Source organism: Camelus ferus, chromosome 32, assembly GCF_009834535.1.
Source record: "Camelus ferus isolate YT-003-E chromosome 32, BCGSAC_Cfer_1.0, whole genome shotgun sequence".
Classification (NCBI taxonomy): Eukaryota; Metazoa; Chordata; class Mammalia; order Artiodactyla; family Camelidae; genus Camelus; species Camelus ferus.
Window position 1 is genome coordinate 4,013,046 of NC_045727.1, and position 17,294 is coordinate 4,030,339.

Here is a 17,294-nt window from a genome sequence, read left to right on the forward strand (position 1 = left end):
GTGGGCGAGCTGTGGGCGTGGCTTGGCAAGGCCCCGTTTCTCTCCAGTCTCGCTTTTGAGACCCCAGGACCTGGTTAGCTGCAGAGAAGCAGGACTGATGGGCGGGGCAAGGACCGGCCCCGCCCCACGGGGCCTGGACCCCTCTCCTCAGGCCGAGTCTGGCTCGGGGGCGGACTGGGGCGGGGCCTCGTGTGGCCCGGCCCCGCCGTGGCCCCGCCCCTGCCGTGGCCGCCCTCCCCCGCCGGGCTTCGCTCGCACAGCCGGTTCCTCTTTACATAACGGCGCGGGGAGGCATGGGCTCGGGCCACCACCTCCGCCCGGCCGCCCGCCCGGACTGTCGTGGCCCGCGGTGGCGACGGCGGCGGCAGCGGCAGCAAAGTTTCCCCGGTGGCGGCCCGGAGGCGCATCCTCCCGCAACTGTCAAGCGCTGGCGGCGGAAATGATGAGGCGCTGGCCATTTTCCGAGCCCGGGTTTCCTGCCTGAGCCCCGGTCGAGCGAGCCGCGAGCCAGGAGCCGGCGCGCGGGAGAGAACGCCCCGGGGCGGGGGCCCTCCCACCCCCTCGGGATTTCGGGGGGCCGGGGGCGCGCGACACCATGGGCCGGCCGGGCCCGGATCCCCTCTCTCTCAGGTAAGCCCGCCTTTGCTGGCGTTCCCCTCCTCCGGGGCTGGGAGGGCTTTAATGGGGGAAGAGGAGGCCCCGTGTCCAGTTCTGCCCAGTATTTGCGCACTCCCACAACAGCCTAAAATATTGTCCTGCAGCTAACTCAGATGGGGGTGTTCAGGGGTGACCGTTCCCCAGCTCCTGCGACACCCTCCCGGCCGACACCCCCACCCACACACGTGTTGGGGATGTAATGGGAGTAGCTGAGGCAGTGGGGGAGGCGTTGAGAGGGTATGGTTAATACCCTCAGCCACCTCTTAAAGTAGCCCAGCTAGTCAACTTGTGCCTGGTAAGAAGGGGTCGAGGGTCACCGCTTGGTACCTTGAAAGTGAAAGTAGTCAAACTGAACCGGTGAGGCTGGAAGAGACCTGGAGTGGGCCCCCTCCCCACTCTCCCAAGCCAGGCCAAGTAGCTAAGAGGGCAGCTCTCCCCTTCATTCCAGAAGCCCCTCTCCCCATTCCCTGCATCTGGGAGGTGGGGCGGGCCAAGCACCCCCATGCTACTGAATCTGGGGGTTCTAAAGGGTTGAGGCTCCCAGAGCTCAGGTCTTTTTGGGCTGGTGCCCTCCCACCCTAGACCTGTGGCTCCAGGGGAATCCTCCCCCCTCCAGAAAAAGGGACGCGGGCCATTGGCCTTATACGTCAGCTGGGAGGGTATTTCAGAGGCCCTTAAGGCCTGGTGCAGAAATCCCCTCCCTTCCCTCATTCTGTTCCTGGGGGTTTTTGGGGCGATGGGGAGTGCATTTGAGGAACTGGGGAGGGGGCCCTGCCTGCCAGTCCACTTTTTTTCTTAGTTTCCTCATTCTCCTGTTTCTCTTCCCTATTCCCGGGCCACAATGATGTAGGTGAGGAGGTCATTGCCTGCAGCTGGGGGCCTCCAGGGAGGGGGAATGGCCAGGCCGGACTGAGTGGGAGGAAGTGAAATTGGGCTGCAGGTGGGGGCTTCAGAACAGAGGGCCTGGCAAGATGTCTGAAGAGCCAAGTTCCAGGTTTGGGGGCAGGAGGGGCAGAGATCTTACCTGCATCCCCTCCCCTGGGTGATGACCATCCCCTAATACCCAGCAGCTGCCAGGCTTAGCTGGGGCAGACAGCCCATCTTGCGTCCTCATTTCCAGTCCAACCACAGGGCCTCTGCCGGGACGGTGGGTGCATGGGTCTCCAGGGTTGTGGGTGTGAGCTGTGTCTGGATTTCCAATCACTTACCTGGCTGCCAGAGTGGGAACAGCTCTGGAGGCTCTCTGGGGCTCACAGGGGTCAGAGACTTATCCCTAATAGGGGGAGAGCAGGCCAAGGCTGCCTGGTCAGGCTGGGGTCAGCAGATGAGCGGCCAGGGCCCATTGGGGGAAGTTGGAAGGGTTTTTAATATACTTTTTCTGAGCCTTTTCCCACAACCCCCCTCTGGGGGGGAAAATCCTTCTGAGCCAAAGGGTGAACATTCCTAGAACTTGTGTGAGTCCCTGTGGGCCACAGAGGCGGCGGCTGGGAAGGGGCTGGACTAAAAGTATCAGCTGCTGGCGTCTGAGGACCTTCAGGCGCTCAGCAGTGGCAGAGGAGGGGCCTGGAAGCTTAGATTCTATTCCCCCACTGCCTTTTTCCGGCTCAGGGCATGAGCAAGTGGCACTTGTGAACCTCAGTTTCCCCCCCCATATGATATGGGGTGATCATAGGTTTGTGATTGGGATGTAAAGTAAAAGGGTTCAGTTACAGGTGGTGGTGGCTACTTCCCTCATTATTATCATTACTGCTATTGTTACTGGCTGTGGAATATTCATTTATCAGCATCCCTTGAGTACCTGCACATGCAGCTCTGAGGTTTCCTGAGTCTTTGGGAGAAGAGTTCTGGAATCCCAGGCAGGATGAGGTGATAGTGCTTCCTGGCTATGAGGCCTTGCTTAACCACCCGAGCCTCAGTTTCCTCATCTGTCAAATAGGTGTGATAATAGTACCTACTTCTTAGGGTCACTGGAACCATGAGTGAGTGAATTCACAAAGTGTTTACAATGGCTTTATCAGGGGGAGGAATAGTAATAAGGATGAGGTTATTATTATCTTGTTAATTGTGAATGTTAGCTCTGCTGTTTCCTTCCAGATCCCCTCCCTGCCCTCCATTCTTCTGAACCCTGAACTGCATCCCTCTCCAATAAACAGAACTTTCTAGTACAAATTCGTTTTTGTAGAGCCACTCCAGATGTGGCAGTAGCCTGGCCCAGCAGGTGCCGGTAGCCCTGCAGCATTTCAGCCTGTGGGGGTCCCTCGATGTCCATGTCTGGCTGTGCCACCACAGGACACCCTCCACCTGCTGGATGGATCCTCTACAAGGGTAGAGGGGGTGGGGCTGGCGACACTTGAGGGGACCTCCCAGCTGCCAGTCCCCAGCCCTGCCCACTCTGAGTGGAGACAGGGCACATAAAGCACTCAGTGCTGGGCCTGGCACTCAACTAATAATAGATATTGTTAGTGTTGTTATTGTTATTAAAATAAGAGGCCTGTCCTGTTCAGTTCCTGCTTCTCCCAGTAGCAGCATGGGCTTTGGAGCCAAATCTGAGCTCTGCCAGCTGTGAGGCCTTGGGCAAGTTACCTGACCTCTCTAGGCCAATGGGGGCCAAGAGTCCCAGCTTCTCCAGGATATATGAGCCTGTATGTGAGTCCATATGTGAAGTGTATGAGCTTCCAGGTAGGGAATGGAACTGTGTTGGGTATAATTGCTATGGCTGTGCAACCCTGGGCTTGTCCCTTAACCTTTCTGAACTACTGGCCTCCTCATCTATGAATGGGAGTACTAATAGGGTTGTTTTGAGAAGAGGCATGCACAGTGCCTGGCAAGCAGTCAGCACTCAATATGAGCTCCTGTTGTTAATGCCCTAGAGGGGGCTGGCATTTAATAGCCAGGTTTCCTAAGAAAACGGTCTCCAGGGACCCCCAGGTGTTCAGCATCCTTGGCTGGGCGGGGCAGGGAGCTGCTTTCACCTGGTGGACGGGGGAAGCCTGCCTTGGAGAGCCCGGAGGTGTAGTACAAGTTGCTTGTTCCCAGCCAGACCCTGTTCCCAGCTACCCGCCCTCCCTGAGGAAACTGAGGCGGGCAGGCTGCCCAGGGGAAGTGAGTCAGCTGGGGTCACTCGCTGAGTCAGGCCTAATTGGACCCAGGAGCCCTGTGCCCCGCTCCCTGGCTTCCGGGGGCATGAGTTCCCTTGGGGACTGGGCAGGTCCAAACCATAGCTGGATGCCGCTTACTTGGGCCCCAAGGCCTGGGCAACCAGCATTCCTCAACGGGGGCTTCAGGGTCCCACTGGCCACCACTGGGCTGCTCAGCCTGGCATCCCTCATCCTGGCAGGGGCAAGGGGCACTTCCCCAGGAGACCAAGTCCTCCTGGCGTCCCCCGGCCCCGCCCTGTCCGGAAACCCAGCAGCTGAGCAGATGGCTTGGAAGATTTTTCCTCCCACGCCACCCTGTCAGGGGTCGGCAAGGCGGGCCGGGCTGCAGGCTTCCTCGTGAACCAGGCCTCGAGCCCCTGGGGGCCTGCCCGGATGTGGGCCCCCTCCCCAGCTGGCTGGGGGGAGGGGCAGCCTGCCACTACCCCGTGTGTCCCCAGGGAGGCCTGGGAGGGAGGAAGTCTGTGCCCTGCTCACCGGGAGCTGATTCACAGGGCACCTGATGGGGGTGGGAGGCTGGCCTTGGGGGGGAGGCAGACACAAAAGAGGTCCCTTGGCATGGAATCTTTTGGTTAAGAGCTGGTACTCTGGTGTCATCTCATAGGAGGAGGGCCCCAGAGAGAGGAGTGAGTGTAGGGAGAGGTGCACGGGAGCGAGGTGGGAGGGCTTGAACGCACCTGTCCTGATGGGGTTGTGCAGGGCTGACTGAGAGGCTTCCCCTCCCCTCAACTCAGCAGTTAAAGGTAGAAGTCACATGTGAGGAAGGGGTAGCTTGGAGAGTTCTGCCTATTTTGTGTGTGTGGGGGGGTGGTCCCTGGCTTTCCCCACCTCCTGAACCCTGGCTGGGCTGTGGGCCAAGCTGTCAGACTGGGGGTGGGGGCAGAGGAAGCCAGAGGACATTTCCTGTTCTGGCAGACTGTACTGGTGTGATAAATGTCCCAAGGCACTAGGTGACCCCAGAGAGCGCATCTGGGCCCCTAGCTGCCCAGTGGTCTAGGACAGAACCTACTTCTCAGCCTGCGTGGGCCCCAGAACCTTGCTGCATACTTCCCATAGGCTTCTTCATAGTCTGGCCAGCTCAAGTGGTGTGAAAGGGCAGTGGGTCTCCTGCCAGAAAGTGTGTTGGAATCACCCAACTCTCTGGGCCTCCTTGGACAAGGGGTCTGGGCTCCTAGGGAAGTTGGTGCTGTGGATGGGAAAGACAGAAATGCTTGCAGCAGCCTGGAGTAAACCCAAGAGGCCTCCCTGGAGGAGATGTCTCCCTCTGAAGGTATGAGATTTCCTACCCAAATATCTGTGACTGGGGGCAAGGGAGTTGTGGACGTCAGAGAGGATGGAGGCTCTGGACTGGCTCATTTTAACTTCACTCACCACAATTTAACGTATTTTCCTCCAGCCTTGGCAGGTAGAATTCCCACAGGTGGGGAAAGGCCTTCTCTGCACCTGGGTCTGATAATTAAACAGGAGATATTAGCTTCCCCAGATTACATTATTACCCAGGGTGGCTGGATAGAGGAGAGGCTGATGAGCCTTGATCTCTGGGGTCCTGGGTTAAAGTGAGCCCCACAGCTCAGAGCTAGGATTCCCAGCTGTTCAGAACCTGAATTCTCCCTGACTTGGTATAGGATGTGTTTGCTTGACTGGGGGACACTGGGCACAGGCTAAGGCTTCAGTGCCTTCACTATGTTGCCCTTAGCAGGTACTCTGTGGCCACAATTGTTCTGAACTCGGGATTCTGGAAGGGAGACCCACCCCCACCCTGACCCAAGCCCCAGGATGGGCACCGAGGTAGCTGCTTCCAGCTCCGTGTTTGCTTTGGGGACTTGGGGTGGGGTGGTGGTGCCAGGATGCAGTGTCATGTCCCTGCTCCGCATCATGTCATCCTTGTCCCTCACTCTGCTGTGGGCTCTTGGGAAGTCCTAGAGCCCCCACCCCCATCCAGCTGGGACCTCTCTGTCCCAGGAGCCCAGGCTGAGAAGGTGGGAAGGACCCCCAGGATTTGCAGGCAACTCCATGTGGAAGGCTGTTCATCCCTTTGGCCACCCAGGCTCCCAGATGCTCTGGTTGGGGGTGGGAGGATAGAAATGCCCCACAGACCCCTCTACTCATACCCCCTAGTGGAAGCCTGGGACGGGAGCAGGGTGGGATCCCGAGAACCCCCAGGTGATTAATAATAGTTTCCTGCCAAGAGCTTTTAGGCCATCTTCCCAGGGTTGGAGTGATCTGATCAATTGCTCTTCCTGTGTCTGGCACATAGTAAACACTCAATAAATGCTACCACCTGGGCCAAGGCCCAAGGAGAGACCCATCTTCCTGCGGCCTGGCTGCCTGCCCTGGCCAGGAAACCTCCCAGGCGCAGCCCCCTTCCCGGCACAGGCCACAGCTGAGCGCTCTGGCTGGTGATTTTCTGCGCGGAGCTCCTGCCCAGAGCCGCCTGAGCAGCGCTTCTCCCCTGAGAAGGCCTTTTGTTCGGACTCCCGTGACACCGCCTGCCTGGCCCAGCTCATGAAGCCAGGCTTCCCCTGTGACTTCTTGCGGCGGGCAGGCCTGCCATTCTCTGGAGCTGGCACTCCTCTTTTCTAACAATAATAGTAATAAAATAGCAACAGCCACTCGTTTCTGGAGCCCCGTGCCAAGCACCCCACAGACATCAGTTCTTAGAATGCTCCCAGTGTGCCAGAAGAATATCAGCCCATTTCACAGCTGGGGAGTCTGAGGCTCAGAGAAGGAAGTCCACTATTCTGCATCACACAGCAGGGAAGTGGCAGAATTAGGACGTGAACTCAGATTTGGTAGCTCTGCCATAGAGAGGTCGTCTGTGGTGATGGGTTTCTCGGAGCCCCACAGCTTTTTCTGTCCATCCACGCAGGTCAGGAGTATTGGAGTCAGAGTATAGCAGCCTGCCTCAACCCCAGGACTTCATTAATTCATAGAGCTAACGTTTCTGGAGCACCTGCTCTGAGCAGGCCCTGCGGAGTGGGCAGATGGGCTCTCGGCCCTCTGGGGGCAGACACCCCAGGCTGAGGGAGATGGATGGTGAGCAGTATCCCTCATGTTTAGCTAGTGCTTCCAGCAGAGCAAGCCAGGTTCTACTCCCAGCTCTGCCTGCCTCGCAGGCCCTGTGACCCCTGGGCAGGGCATTCCTCCTACACCTTGGTTTTCTTATCTACAAAATGGGCATAATTCCTCTGGTGGGGGATAAACAGGTGAATAAATGCAAAGTGTTTAGCACAGTGAAAGAACGTCATTTATTGTTTTTACGTTTTCACCCTGTGGCTATTTTCCAACCACCTGATGGGGCTGGGACCTGGGCAGAGGAGCTGAGGCCTCCTGACGTCAGCAGGAGCTGAATGAGATCTTTATATCCCTCCTCTGGATAAACATTGAGCAGTGAGTCGTCCTCGTGCTGTGAGTTCAGGCACTGATCAGGTGTTGTGGGGGTGCCTGCTGTGTGGGGTTTCCATTAATCGCTAGCAGTGGGACCTCTGCTCAGTTTCTCCATCTGTAAAATGGGAGCAATCATTGGTCCTCTCTCCTAGTGCTGCTACGAAGCTTGGGAAAACTAACACTTTGCAAACGCAGTTAGAAAAATGCCTTATGTATAGCAAAGGCTTGGTGTAGCACTTCTTATGAGGAATTGGAGTCAGGGCCCAGTGAGGACAGCTGTTAGCCGTTGTCTGGGCGGCGAGGGAGCTTGAGGCGGGCATGGCTATTCTGTGAAAGTTCCTACCAGAGTCTGGCCCTGTGGCTGGGCTTCAAGACTGACATGCAGGGGTGGATGGGGTCCGGTGTTTCAGGCGAAGGGACAGGCCTGGAAAGAGGCCAGGGTGCCCGGGAGGTGGGTGGCCGTTGGTGGGTGCTGGCTGCCACACATCTGCCAGGGGAGCCAGAGATTGCAAATCCAGCCAACCTCTTGCATTCCTATATTCATTCATTCAGCAGGCACTTATTGGGCTCCTGCTGCATGCTAGGAACTTGGGATGGAGCCTGGAGTGGCTCCTGGCATCGTGGTGCTCAGTCTGGTGGGGAGATGAATGGCCACTAATTAAATCATCATAGCTATTGAATGACAGCACATGACCAGTGTGCTGTAGGACAAATTCAGGATTCAGTCGCTGGTGAGCTCAGCGAAGGCTTCTCTTGAGATTGGAAGCAGACTAGGAGCAGGCAGAGCACAGGGACACCCAAGGTAGTTGCAGAGGCGGCCGACCAGTGTGAGGGCAGATGACATGGGGTCTCATGGATGAGACAGGAGCTTGGGTCTGGAATCTGAGAGCTCTCTGGTCACCTGGCCTCACCTATGTCAAGGCGTGAGGTGGCCTCAGGGTTGACCAATGACAGGTTGCCTGCACATGTAGGTCAAACCCTCCCCTTAGCCACAGGGGTGGTTTTCCTGGCAAAGCGTGATGGCCAAGGGCACATATGGCCCCTCTCCCTTCCCTTCTGCCTAATAGCCTTCACTGACTGCCCTCTGTGTGCACAGAACCTACTGTGTGTAGGTGCCGAGGATCCTGTGATATGCAAAAATGTCAAGTGTATACACAACCCTCCCAGCTGGTGCAGTGGCACCTACTCTGGGCTGTCTCGGCTATCCTGCTGTGATTGGCCTGGAGATGTGGAGTGGGGTGTGGCAGAACCCCAATCTCCAGGTTCAGATCTTCACCTTAAGTCTCCTTTCAAGGACTCCTTAGCAACCATCTTAGGAGGTAGATACCATGCTGCTCCCCATTTGACAGATGAGGAAACCGGGGTTTAGAGAGGTCCAGTCAGGTGTCAGGGGCCACACAGCTAATATGTGTGTGTGTAATGTAGTCCCAGGAGAGCAGGAGTTTCTGTATGTCTGGCTCACTGCTGTATCCCCAGGGTCTAGCACAGTGCCTGGCACACAGTAGGCCCTCAGTAATATCTGAGTGGGAGGGCTGTGTGAATGAGCAGCCCTGATTATGTGGTCCCCAGTAGGGGTCCAGCCAGGCTTAGTTGGAAGGAAGGAAGGATGATACTGACAGTAACTAGAGAGATCCAGGGTTCAGCACTGTGGACAGCAGAGAGTAGGGGGCTTCTCCATTTTGATTGCGTGGGAGCCCCAGTTGGGATGGGCAGGCAAGGGTCTGCCTGTCCTGATGGTCCCCATCAGAGCAAGAAGTACCTTTGCATCCCTTGTGAGTCTTGCTGATTTACTTCTTTTCATTTGTTGTTTTATATTTTTATTGACACCAAAGATATACTCTCATTGTAACATCTGAAGCCTTTACTAGGCTTTTCTTAGGTTCTAAGGCCTTTACATTTACTCACTCAGTGCATCCTCTTAACACTCCTGTGAGGTAGGTACAACCATGTTCCCCATTTTACAGTTGGGGGAAGTAAGGCAGAGAGGACTCATTCACCCAAGGTCACACAACTAGTAAGTGATTGTTCTGGGATTTGAGCCAAGGCTCCAGGTGCCATGTTCTTAACCATATTTTCTAGAGACAAGTGGTAACAACAGTCTTCCTTGGTTACTTCCCCACTGCACCCCAAATTCTGGCTCCTCTCCACAGCTCACCACCATTTCTAGATGCTTTTGCTCTAGCCACACCTTCCCAGCCCTCCACTTGAACACATTTATGTACACGTAAAAATTGGTTGTTTGGTTTTGTGTGTTCATATAAATGGGATTGCACAGTTGGTATTGCTCTGGGGTTTGCCTTTTCACTTAACGTGGTGGCCTTGGAGATTCCTAAATGTGGCAGCATAGATCTCCCTCCTCCTCTTCCACTGCTGCAGATGTGCCACAGTTTATTTCACCAGTCTCTGACTGATGGGCCTTAAGGTTGTATTTACTTTTTCCCTTTTATAAATGTTGGGGCAGGAAATGCCTAGCAGGGGATTATCTTGTACCTGCCTCTCTTCGCATGTGTACATGTGGGCAGCTATTTCTCTTGACTACTTACAAGTGGAATTACTGGGTCTGAAAATGATCCTGCCAGATTGCTCTCCAAAAAGGCTATGCCCCTAGCAGCGCTTCAACACTGTAGGGAAGTGCCCATTTCCCTGCATCTTCACCAGCATTGGGTATTAAGGGTAATTTTCTTGATGTTGTTTGTGCCTGGGGAATAGCATGTCTGGTGGGGGGTTTAAAGTGGTCAGCTGCTCACCTGTGCTCTCCCTCCTTTGTTGCCCACCCCTCATCGTATCTTTCAGCCTGGCCGCTCCACCTCGGTCTCCGCCATGAACGGGCCCACCCTGCAGCCCTCCTCGGCCTCCTCCGCGTCCTCGGCGTCCTCGGCCTCCTCGTCGTCCCCGTCCCCGCGGGGCTGGAGCGAGTTCTGCGAGCTGCACGCGGTGGCCGCGGCCCGGGAGCTGGCCCGGCAGTACTGGCTCTTCGCCCGCGAGCACCCGCACCACGCGCCGCTGCGCGCCGAGCTCGTGTCGCTGCAGTTCACCGACCTCTTCCAGCGCTACTTCTGCCGCGAGGTGCGCGAGGGCCGGGCGCCCGGGCCGCCGGGACCCCGGGCCGCCGCCCCGGCGCGCGACTACCGTGAGACCGGCCGCGGGACCCCCGCCAAGGCCGAGGCGCCCCCGGCCGAGCTGGGCCCGGGCCCCGCCGCCCCGGCCCTGCCCAAGGCCCGCAGCTCGGAGGAGCTGGCCCCGCCGCGGCCGTCCGCCCCCTGCTCCCTCCAGCACTTGCGCCACAGTCTCCGCCACATCTTCCGCCACCGCTCGGCCGGGGAGCTGCCCGCGGGCCCCGCCGCCGGGGCCGCGGGGGAGGCAGGCGAGGCCCCCGCGAGGCCCGGCCTGGCTAGGAAGCTCCTGCCCTGGAGCCTGGCCCGGGAGCCGCTGCCCGAGGCCCTCAAGGAGGCGACGCTGCGGTACAGCCTGGCCGACGAGGCCTCCATGGACAGCGGGGCGCGCTGGCAGCGGGGGCGGCTGGCGCTGCGGCGCTCGGGCGGCCCCGAAGGCGCGGACCGGGTGCTGGAGCTCTTCGACCCACCCAAGGTAAGACCGCCGCGTGGGTGTGCACGGTGCCGGCTTTCCAGCAGGTGGCCTCGAGGTGCCCGGAGGAAAGCATGCCTTTTTAGAAATGACCTTTTTCTCTGAGAATCATTTTCCATTTGCACATAGTACAGAGTTTCCTTATACACCGCAGCAAGCTTGGCCTACTGTTAACACGTTACGCTATTGTGCACATTCGTCTTCTAAGTAAGGAACTGACGTTGGTACATTACTATTAACTAAACTCCGAGGGTTTTTTGGATTCCCAGTGGTTTTCCCCTGATGTCCCATTTCTGATTCCAAACAGACTACTAGATTTAGTTGTCATGTCTCCTAGGGCACCATTTATCTATGACAGTTTCTCAGGGTTTCCTGTTTTGATGGCCTTGACAGTTTTGAGGAGTACTGGTCAGGGATTTTGTAGAAAGTCCAGGGTCACCATCTATGGGGATAACGTGGGCTAGTGGCCTCCAAGGTCTTTTTAAACCCTGACCCAGACTGATTGTGACAAATAGGAGGGTTCTTCGTCAGGGTTTCAAAACCGTTGTGGAATTCCTTGGGGCCACCCATGCTTTGTGGATGTCTTATTTTCTTTAAAGTTTAGAAAATTTTGTCCTTTTCCTTTGCAGCCAGCTGAGTTCCAGCTGTGCAGCTGAGGCTGCAGGGCCATGATTCTGCACACCTGACAGACTCCGTCTTTGAGCAGATGTGTCGCGTTGATGGGATCGTGTGCCTTTCCTTTCCTTCCTTTCTCTGTGTGGTCCTGTTCTGTGCTAGGGTCTTGCTCTAGAGAGTGAGCAAAGCAGACATGATTCCAGCCCTGAGGGGTCACAGTCTGGGGGGAGACCCACAGTTATTCATTCATTCATTCAAGATCTGGTTGAGCAGCTGCTCTGTCCCAGGCCCATGCCAGGTGCTGGGGGAGCAGGCATCTTGGTGGGGGCTCTTGAAGGAATACACCGACAAATGAACATGAAATTATAAATTGTATTTTGTGTTCTAAAGGAAAGCAGTGGGGCCTCTGGGAGGATAATTGTGGGGCCCTAATTTGAGGGTTGGGATGAGGTGGCGTCAGGGAATTCCCTTGTGTGAAGTACCTTTCTTTTGAAATTTCACTGCCCTGTCATGGTCATGCTGATGCGTGTGAAGTGCCTCTGAAGCTCCATGAGTGTCTCCGGGTTTGCACACCCATGGCCCAGGGGCTCCCTCGAGCCTCCTCCACGTCTGAACCTGCTCCCCGCTCCACCCTGCACCACACACATGCTGACTCCTACCCCCAAGGGTTACACTTCTCTGTTTTGAACTTCGTGTAAGTGAACTCACACAGGGCGTTGCTTTTTATGTCCAGTTCCTTTTACCCAGCCTGTTCCAGAGATTTGTCCATGTTCTCTGGTGCATCAGTAGATTTTGTTTTGTTTTGTTTTTTAATCACTGAGTAAATCCTGTCTGTTGTATGGATGTACCACAGTTTATCCGTTCACCTGTTGATGGACATTTGGGTCGTTTCCACTTTGGGACTTTCATGAATAATGCTGTAATGAAGTTTGCACATAGGTCTTTGTAGGGTTATATGTTTCTATTTCCCACCAGTAGATGCCTAGAAGTGGGCTTCTAGGTCATATGGTAAGTGCAGGTTTAACTTTATAAGAAACTTCTAAACTTCAAAGTGGCTGCATGATTTTGTCTCTCCATCAGCAGCGTGTGAGAGTCTTTTTTCATTTCAGCCTTTCCAGTGGATGTAAGCTGATATCTCATTGTGGCTTTAATTTGCATTTCCCTGATGACTTGTGAGGTAAAGCACCTTTTCATAGGTTTATTGGCCCTTGGGACTGACTCTTTTGTCAAGTGTATTTTTATTGAGTGGTCTGTCCTTTTATTATTGATCTGTAGAAGTTTTTATATATCCTAGATGCACTTTTTTTTGTACCGCACTTATCGTTTCCTGCTCTGTGGTTGCCTTTTTACTCCTTTAATGGAAACTTTTCATGAACAGAAGTTCTTAATTTTAATGAAGTCCGGTTTATTGATTGCTTTCCTTTATGGTTAGTGCTTTTTGTACCCTATTTAAGAAATCTGTGCCTACCCCAGGGTCATAAAGATCTTTCTTGTCTCTTCTTCTAGAAGCTTTATTGTTTGGGCTAAATCACACTGAGGGGCCTTCACAGGCTCCATCCTGAATTCATGTTTGTGTGTGGTGTGAGGTAGGGGTCACAATTCTTCCAGGATCCAGTGACCCTCTTTCCCTAGTGGATCACAGTGTTGCTTTCATCCTAAATCTAGTGTCCATCTTGTGCTTCTGGACTCTTCTGTTCCATTGGCCGATGAGTCTATCCTTTTACCAACACCGCACTCCCTTAATCACCAAAGTTTCATAGTGAGTCTTAAGGAGGTGACTTCTGAACTGAGATGTTAATACTGAGATAAGAATCTTTGGGCTTTCCAGGCAGAGGGAACAGCATGGGCCAAGGCGCTGAGATGGGAAAGCACGTTGCATGTTTTTAAGAAAGACTAACAGAAGTGTGGTGGGAGCAGAGAGAAGGGAGATGGGGTGTAGGGGAGGGTATGCGGGCAGAGGGTCCTGTGAGGAGTTAGCACTTCTTCCTGAAAGTAACATGAAGCCTTCAGGAAAAGCCTAAGTGTAGATAAAAACTTTTCATGCTGTTTTTAAAAAGTCTCAAGGCTCTGACACCATGAAAGGCAAATAATGCCCCAGACACATGGACTTATCTGCGTGATAGTGTGGAGCTCCCTATAAAATTTTAAAAGCAATTCCTGCTGCTTAAAATAAGCTGCCTTGGAAAACCCAGTGTCAGGAGTCAGATGCACCCATGTTCACACAATGAATTAGCGTCTTTCCCGGGGGGTTACTCAGCGTTCGCACCCTGTGGGGCTGTGGTGTTAACTGGGAGGGCATATCTGCGAGGTGCCTGGCACAGGGAAGGCCCGGGAAGTGTCACCAGTCCTCCTGGTGGTTTTGGTTGTTATGGTGATGAAATGATTTGGAGATTGAGAATGCAGTTACTTCCAGTGCTGGTCTGGGCCCTCGGTGCCCAGCTGGGTACGTCGTCAAGGCTCCTGTTCTTGGGGATCCCTGATGGGGGGGCCCAGTCAGAGTCCTCAGGGCTCGGAAGTGGTGATCTGGCCCTGGAGAAGCGGGGCCGGGGGAGGGCAGCTGGGTCCCTGGGGCTCGCACCTCCGCCCAGGCCTCCTGGGTCTCTGTTGTAGGCTTACTGGTTGCTCTGTGACCTGGGGTGTCCCCTCAAAAGTGAGCAGCCCTGGTGGGGCCTCTCCCATCCCCTCTGCAGAGTGTCTGGCCTGACAGAACAGGACCCAACTCCGTCAGCTTCTGACGGCTTCCCTTTGTTCTTAGAGCAGTCTAGAGGCTGTTACTGAATGTTTCCCTGAAAGACTTGGCGTGTCTAGTCTCTGGGCCAAGGCTGCTTAGACTACAAGTCTTGAATGTGCCTGCCAGGTGGGCAGCCTTGACCTCTGACCTGACCCTGGAGTTGTCCACGGGAGCAGTTTTAAATAAAAGAAAAGGAAAGTTCGACAGCCAGGGCTTGAACTCTGGATTCACACCCGAGCTCTGTCACTCAAAGGGTGCTCACTGCCAGCCTAGAGAAGGCCCTTGCAGCCCGGAGTGGGAAGAGGCTTAGAGGACAAGAACTGAAACAAGGCAGCTGCCCAGGGATACCTCACAGGCCTCAGCCTGGCAACTGCAGCCCAGAAGTCTGAGGCTAGGTGGCCAGAGGCTCATGGGTCAGCCTCACCTCGAGATGGGTCACAGCTCCGCCTCTGACCAGCACCTCTGACCCCAGGCCAGTCACTTCCCCGGTCAGAGCCTCAGTCTACTCATACATAATGTAGGGGTGATAGCAGTAGCAGCCAAGGGTTGAGGGTTACTGGGAGGGCTGTGGTGGAAGGGAGCTCCCCGTTAGAGGTGGTATGTAAGCGGGGGCCACAGGCTGCTGTAGTGGGGGGTTGGAAGGTGGCTGGAAGAGACACTGTGGCTAGTTCCCAAAGTCCAAAGTCTGGTTTCAGTGGCATCACTACATGTGGTTGGAGGTGGGGCAACCCTCCCTCCTGTTGTGCGCTGGCCATCAGTAGGAGGCTGGGGACTACCTCTGCTGGGAAGTGTCATCAAAGGTCCCTTGGAAGGAAGTGACATCTGCGATAAGGTGCTGGCCTGGAAGATCTGGGTGAAGGAGTCCCAGGCCTAGGAACTGGCAAGTGCAAAGGCCCTGTGGTGGGGACGAACCAGGAGACTTTGAGAAACAACCGAGTGGCCAGGAGCTGGAGTGGAGGAAGCGAGGAGGGATGAGGTTGGAAGGGTGATGGGGCTGGATTAGGTGGGGCCTAGTGGGCCATAGTGAGCATTGTAGGTTTTACACTAAGAGCAGTGGGAACACTTGGAGGATTTAGGCCCAGAGGGGCTGAGAGATACTTACCCAGCATTAGGAGTAGGCCAGCAGAAGAAACCCTCTGGGGCTATGATGTTCTGACATCTGGGAGAGTGTGGTGTGATTCTTCTCCTCTGGTCACCATGTCTACCTGTCCTGTGGCACCTCCCTCCCCTTAGACATCTCTGAGCCCAGGCTGGGCTGGGCATGGGGAACAGTAGGTTTACTACCTTAAATGTGCACCTACTATGTGCCAGGTGTTTCCCTAAATACTAGATGTGGAGACCCTCCCATGAGGTCAAGTTTATGGGCCCATTTGACAGATGAGAAAACTGAGGCTGCAGGAGGCAAAGGGACTCACTCAGGATCATACCACTAATGTTACCTGAACCCCTTATCCCAATGGGTCCCTAGTCCCAAGCCCCCAGCCACACTGTTGAACCACTTCCCTCCAGCTTCAGAGTGCAGAGAACCAGCTCCCAGCCAGGCCCAGCCTGAGATGCGCAATCCCACTCAGCAGTTGGAAAAAAAACAAGAAAGTTGAATTGGTTGCCAATATTTGAAAACCATAAGATGGAGAGATTTCACATAAGAACCCGGATTTCTGGTTTCTCTTATATATCTGTGGATTGGCGGTGCTGGGCAGCATCCTGGGAGTGGACCCCAGCCTGAGCTCTGCAGAGGGAGAGCCTGACCTGGAGGCGGCGCGGGTCCCAGGGCTGGGGTAAGGGTACAGGAGCAACCAGCAGGCCGGGGGTGGCTGGCCTTCGGGTAGGGCTTTCCCTAGGAACTGAGGCTCCATTTTCACATGGAGCACATCCGGGCTGACCGTGGCTTTGGGGCTGGTCCTTTGCTCTTTCAGGTGTCAGTTTGCCCATATGCCCAGGCCTGGGTTGACTGAGATGGTCTCAGAGCCCTGCCAGCCCTGCTGGGACTGGGGGCTGAGACTCGGCAACTGTCATCCGTACAGTGGGGGCAATGATGCAGCTCTAGGGGCCATTATTGAAAACTGCCTTTTTAGCCAACATTTATTTGGCACTTGTTATATACTCAGCACTTTACTGTCTTGGTTTCATTGAATCCTCACAGCAGCCCTGTGAGGGAGCTGCTGTGATTGCCCCCATTTCACAGATGGGGAAACTGAGTCTAAGAGAGGGTAGATGACTTGCCCAAGCCCACACAGCTCTGAGTGGCTGAGGTGGGACTGGAACCCAGGCAGCGGGGCTGCACCTGGTGCCTAGTAAGTCTTCAGAAGGACTTACTATTATTATCAATATGGGTGGTGGCAGTGGTGTTTAACCAGTGGCCTTACTTTGGTGGGGGTGGGCATCTGTTTTGAATTCTGAGACCAGGATAGGTTCCCTGCAGCCATCTTGTCCAGTGCCACCAATTTACAGATGGGGACGCTGAGGCCTGGAGGGGGCTGGCCAGTGCCCCTCAGGTGGCATGTAAGACTTGGCGGACCCAGTGTGCCCTGCCCTTGGCCTAAGCTGCTCAACCCAGAGAAGAGATAGAGGAAGGAGGCAGGGGACTCACAGGGGATTCAGTCCACAGCCGTGAGCTGCCCCCCTGCCCCAAAGGCCCCTCCTACCCCCACCAAGAAGTGGTCTGGTTGGGAGTGGCGGGCTTGCTGGTCCTGGGAGCAGCTCGGGGCCGGTCTGGCAATGTGGTTCAGAGCTGTGCCTCCTCTGCTCCTTCTGAGCTGTCCTTGGGCAAGTGACTGGGCCTCGGTTTCCTCATCTGTTAAATGGGGGTGGCCCCAGCCCCTGCTGGTGTAGAGGAGGCTGCAGGCACAGTAACTACTGACAGGGTGGTGAGGGGCAGCCTCTGGCTTATGCATCTGGGTATCAAACCTCCCTGTGGCACCTGGCAGCTCAGGAACGAGGCCTCCCCCACACCCCCCACCGCCCAGAGGCCACACGGTGCCCCCCCCTGGGAGACAGCCCCGTGCCTGGATTTGTGAGAACAGGTGACCTCTGGGGTCTGCCTGGGAGGAGCAGGACCGTGGGGCAGGACTTCCCCTGGGTGTGAGCAGGGCGGGCAGCTCGCAGGCAGCAGGTGCCGTGCAAGCATCCTGAGCACTTGCCGCGGGCGAGGGCGGGCGAGGGCG

General features: G+C 55.6%; 1 protein-coding gene across 4 annotated transcripts in view; it reads left to right on the top strand.

Annotated features, from left to right (window-relative positions):
- Positions 1-207: 207 nt before the first annotated feature.
- Positions 208-17,294, top strand: part of SH2B3 (SH2B adaptor protein 3) — a 36,351-nt gene continuing 19,264 nt past the window's right edge. Inside the window, exons 1-2 of one of the 4 annotated variants that reach the window (XM_032471227.1) lie at positions 208-630; positions 9,993-10,787. In XM_032471227.1, the coding sequence (XP_032327118.1) occupies positions 10,020-10,787 (768 nt within the window). In that variant the 5' untranslated portion in view covers positions 208-630; positions 9,993-10,019. The remainder of the gene's footprint in view (positions 631-9,992; positions 10,788-17,294) is intronic. The other 3 variants (XM_032471228.1, XM_032471229.1, XM_032471230.1) reach the window with 3 other exon arrangements.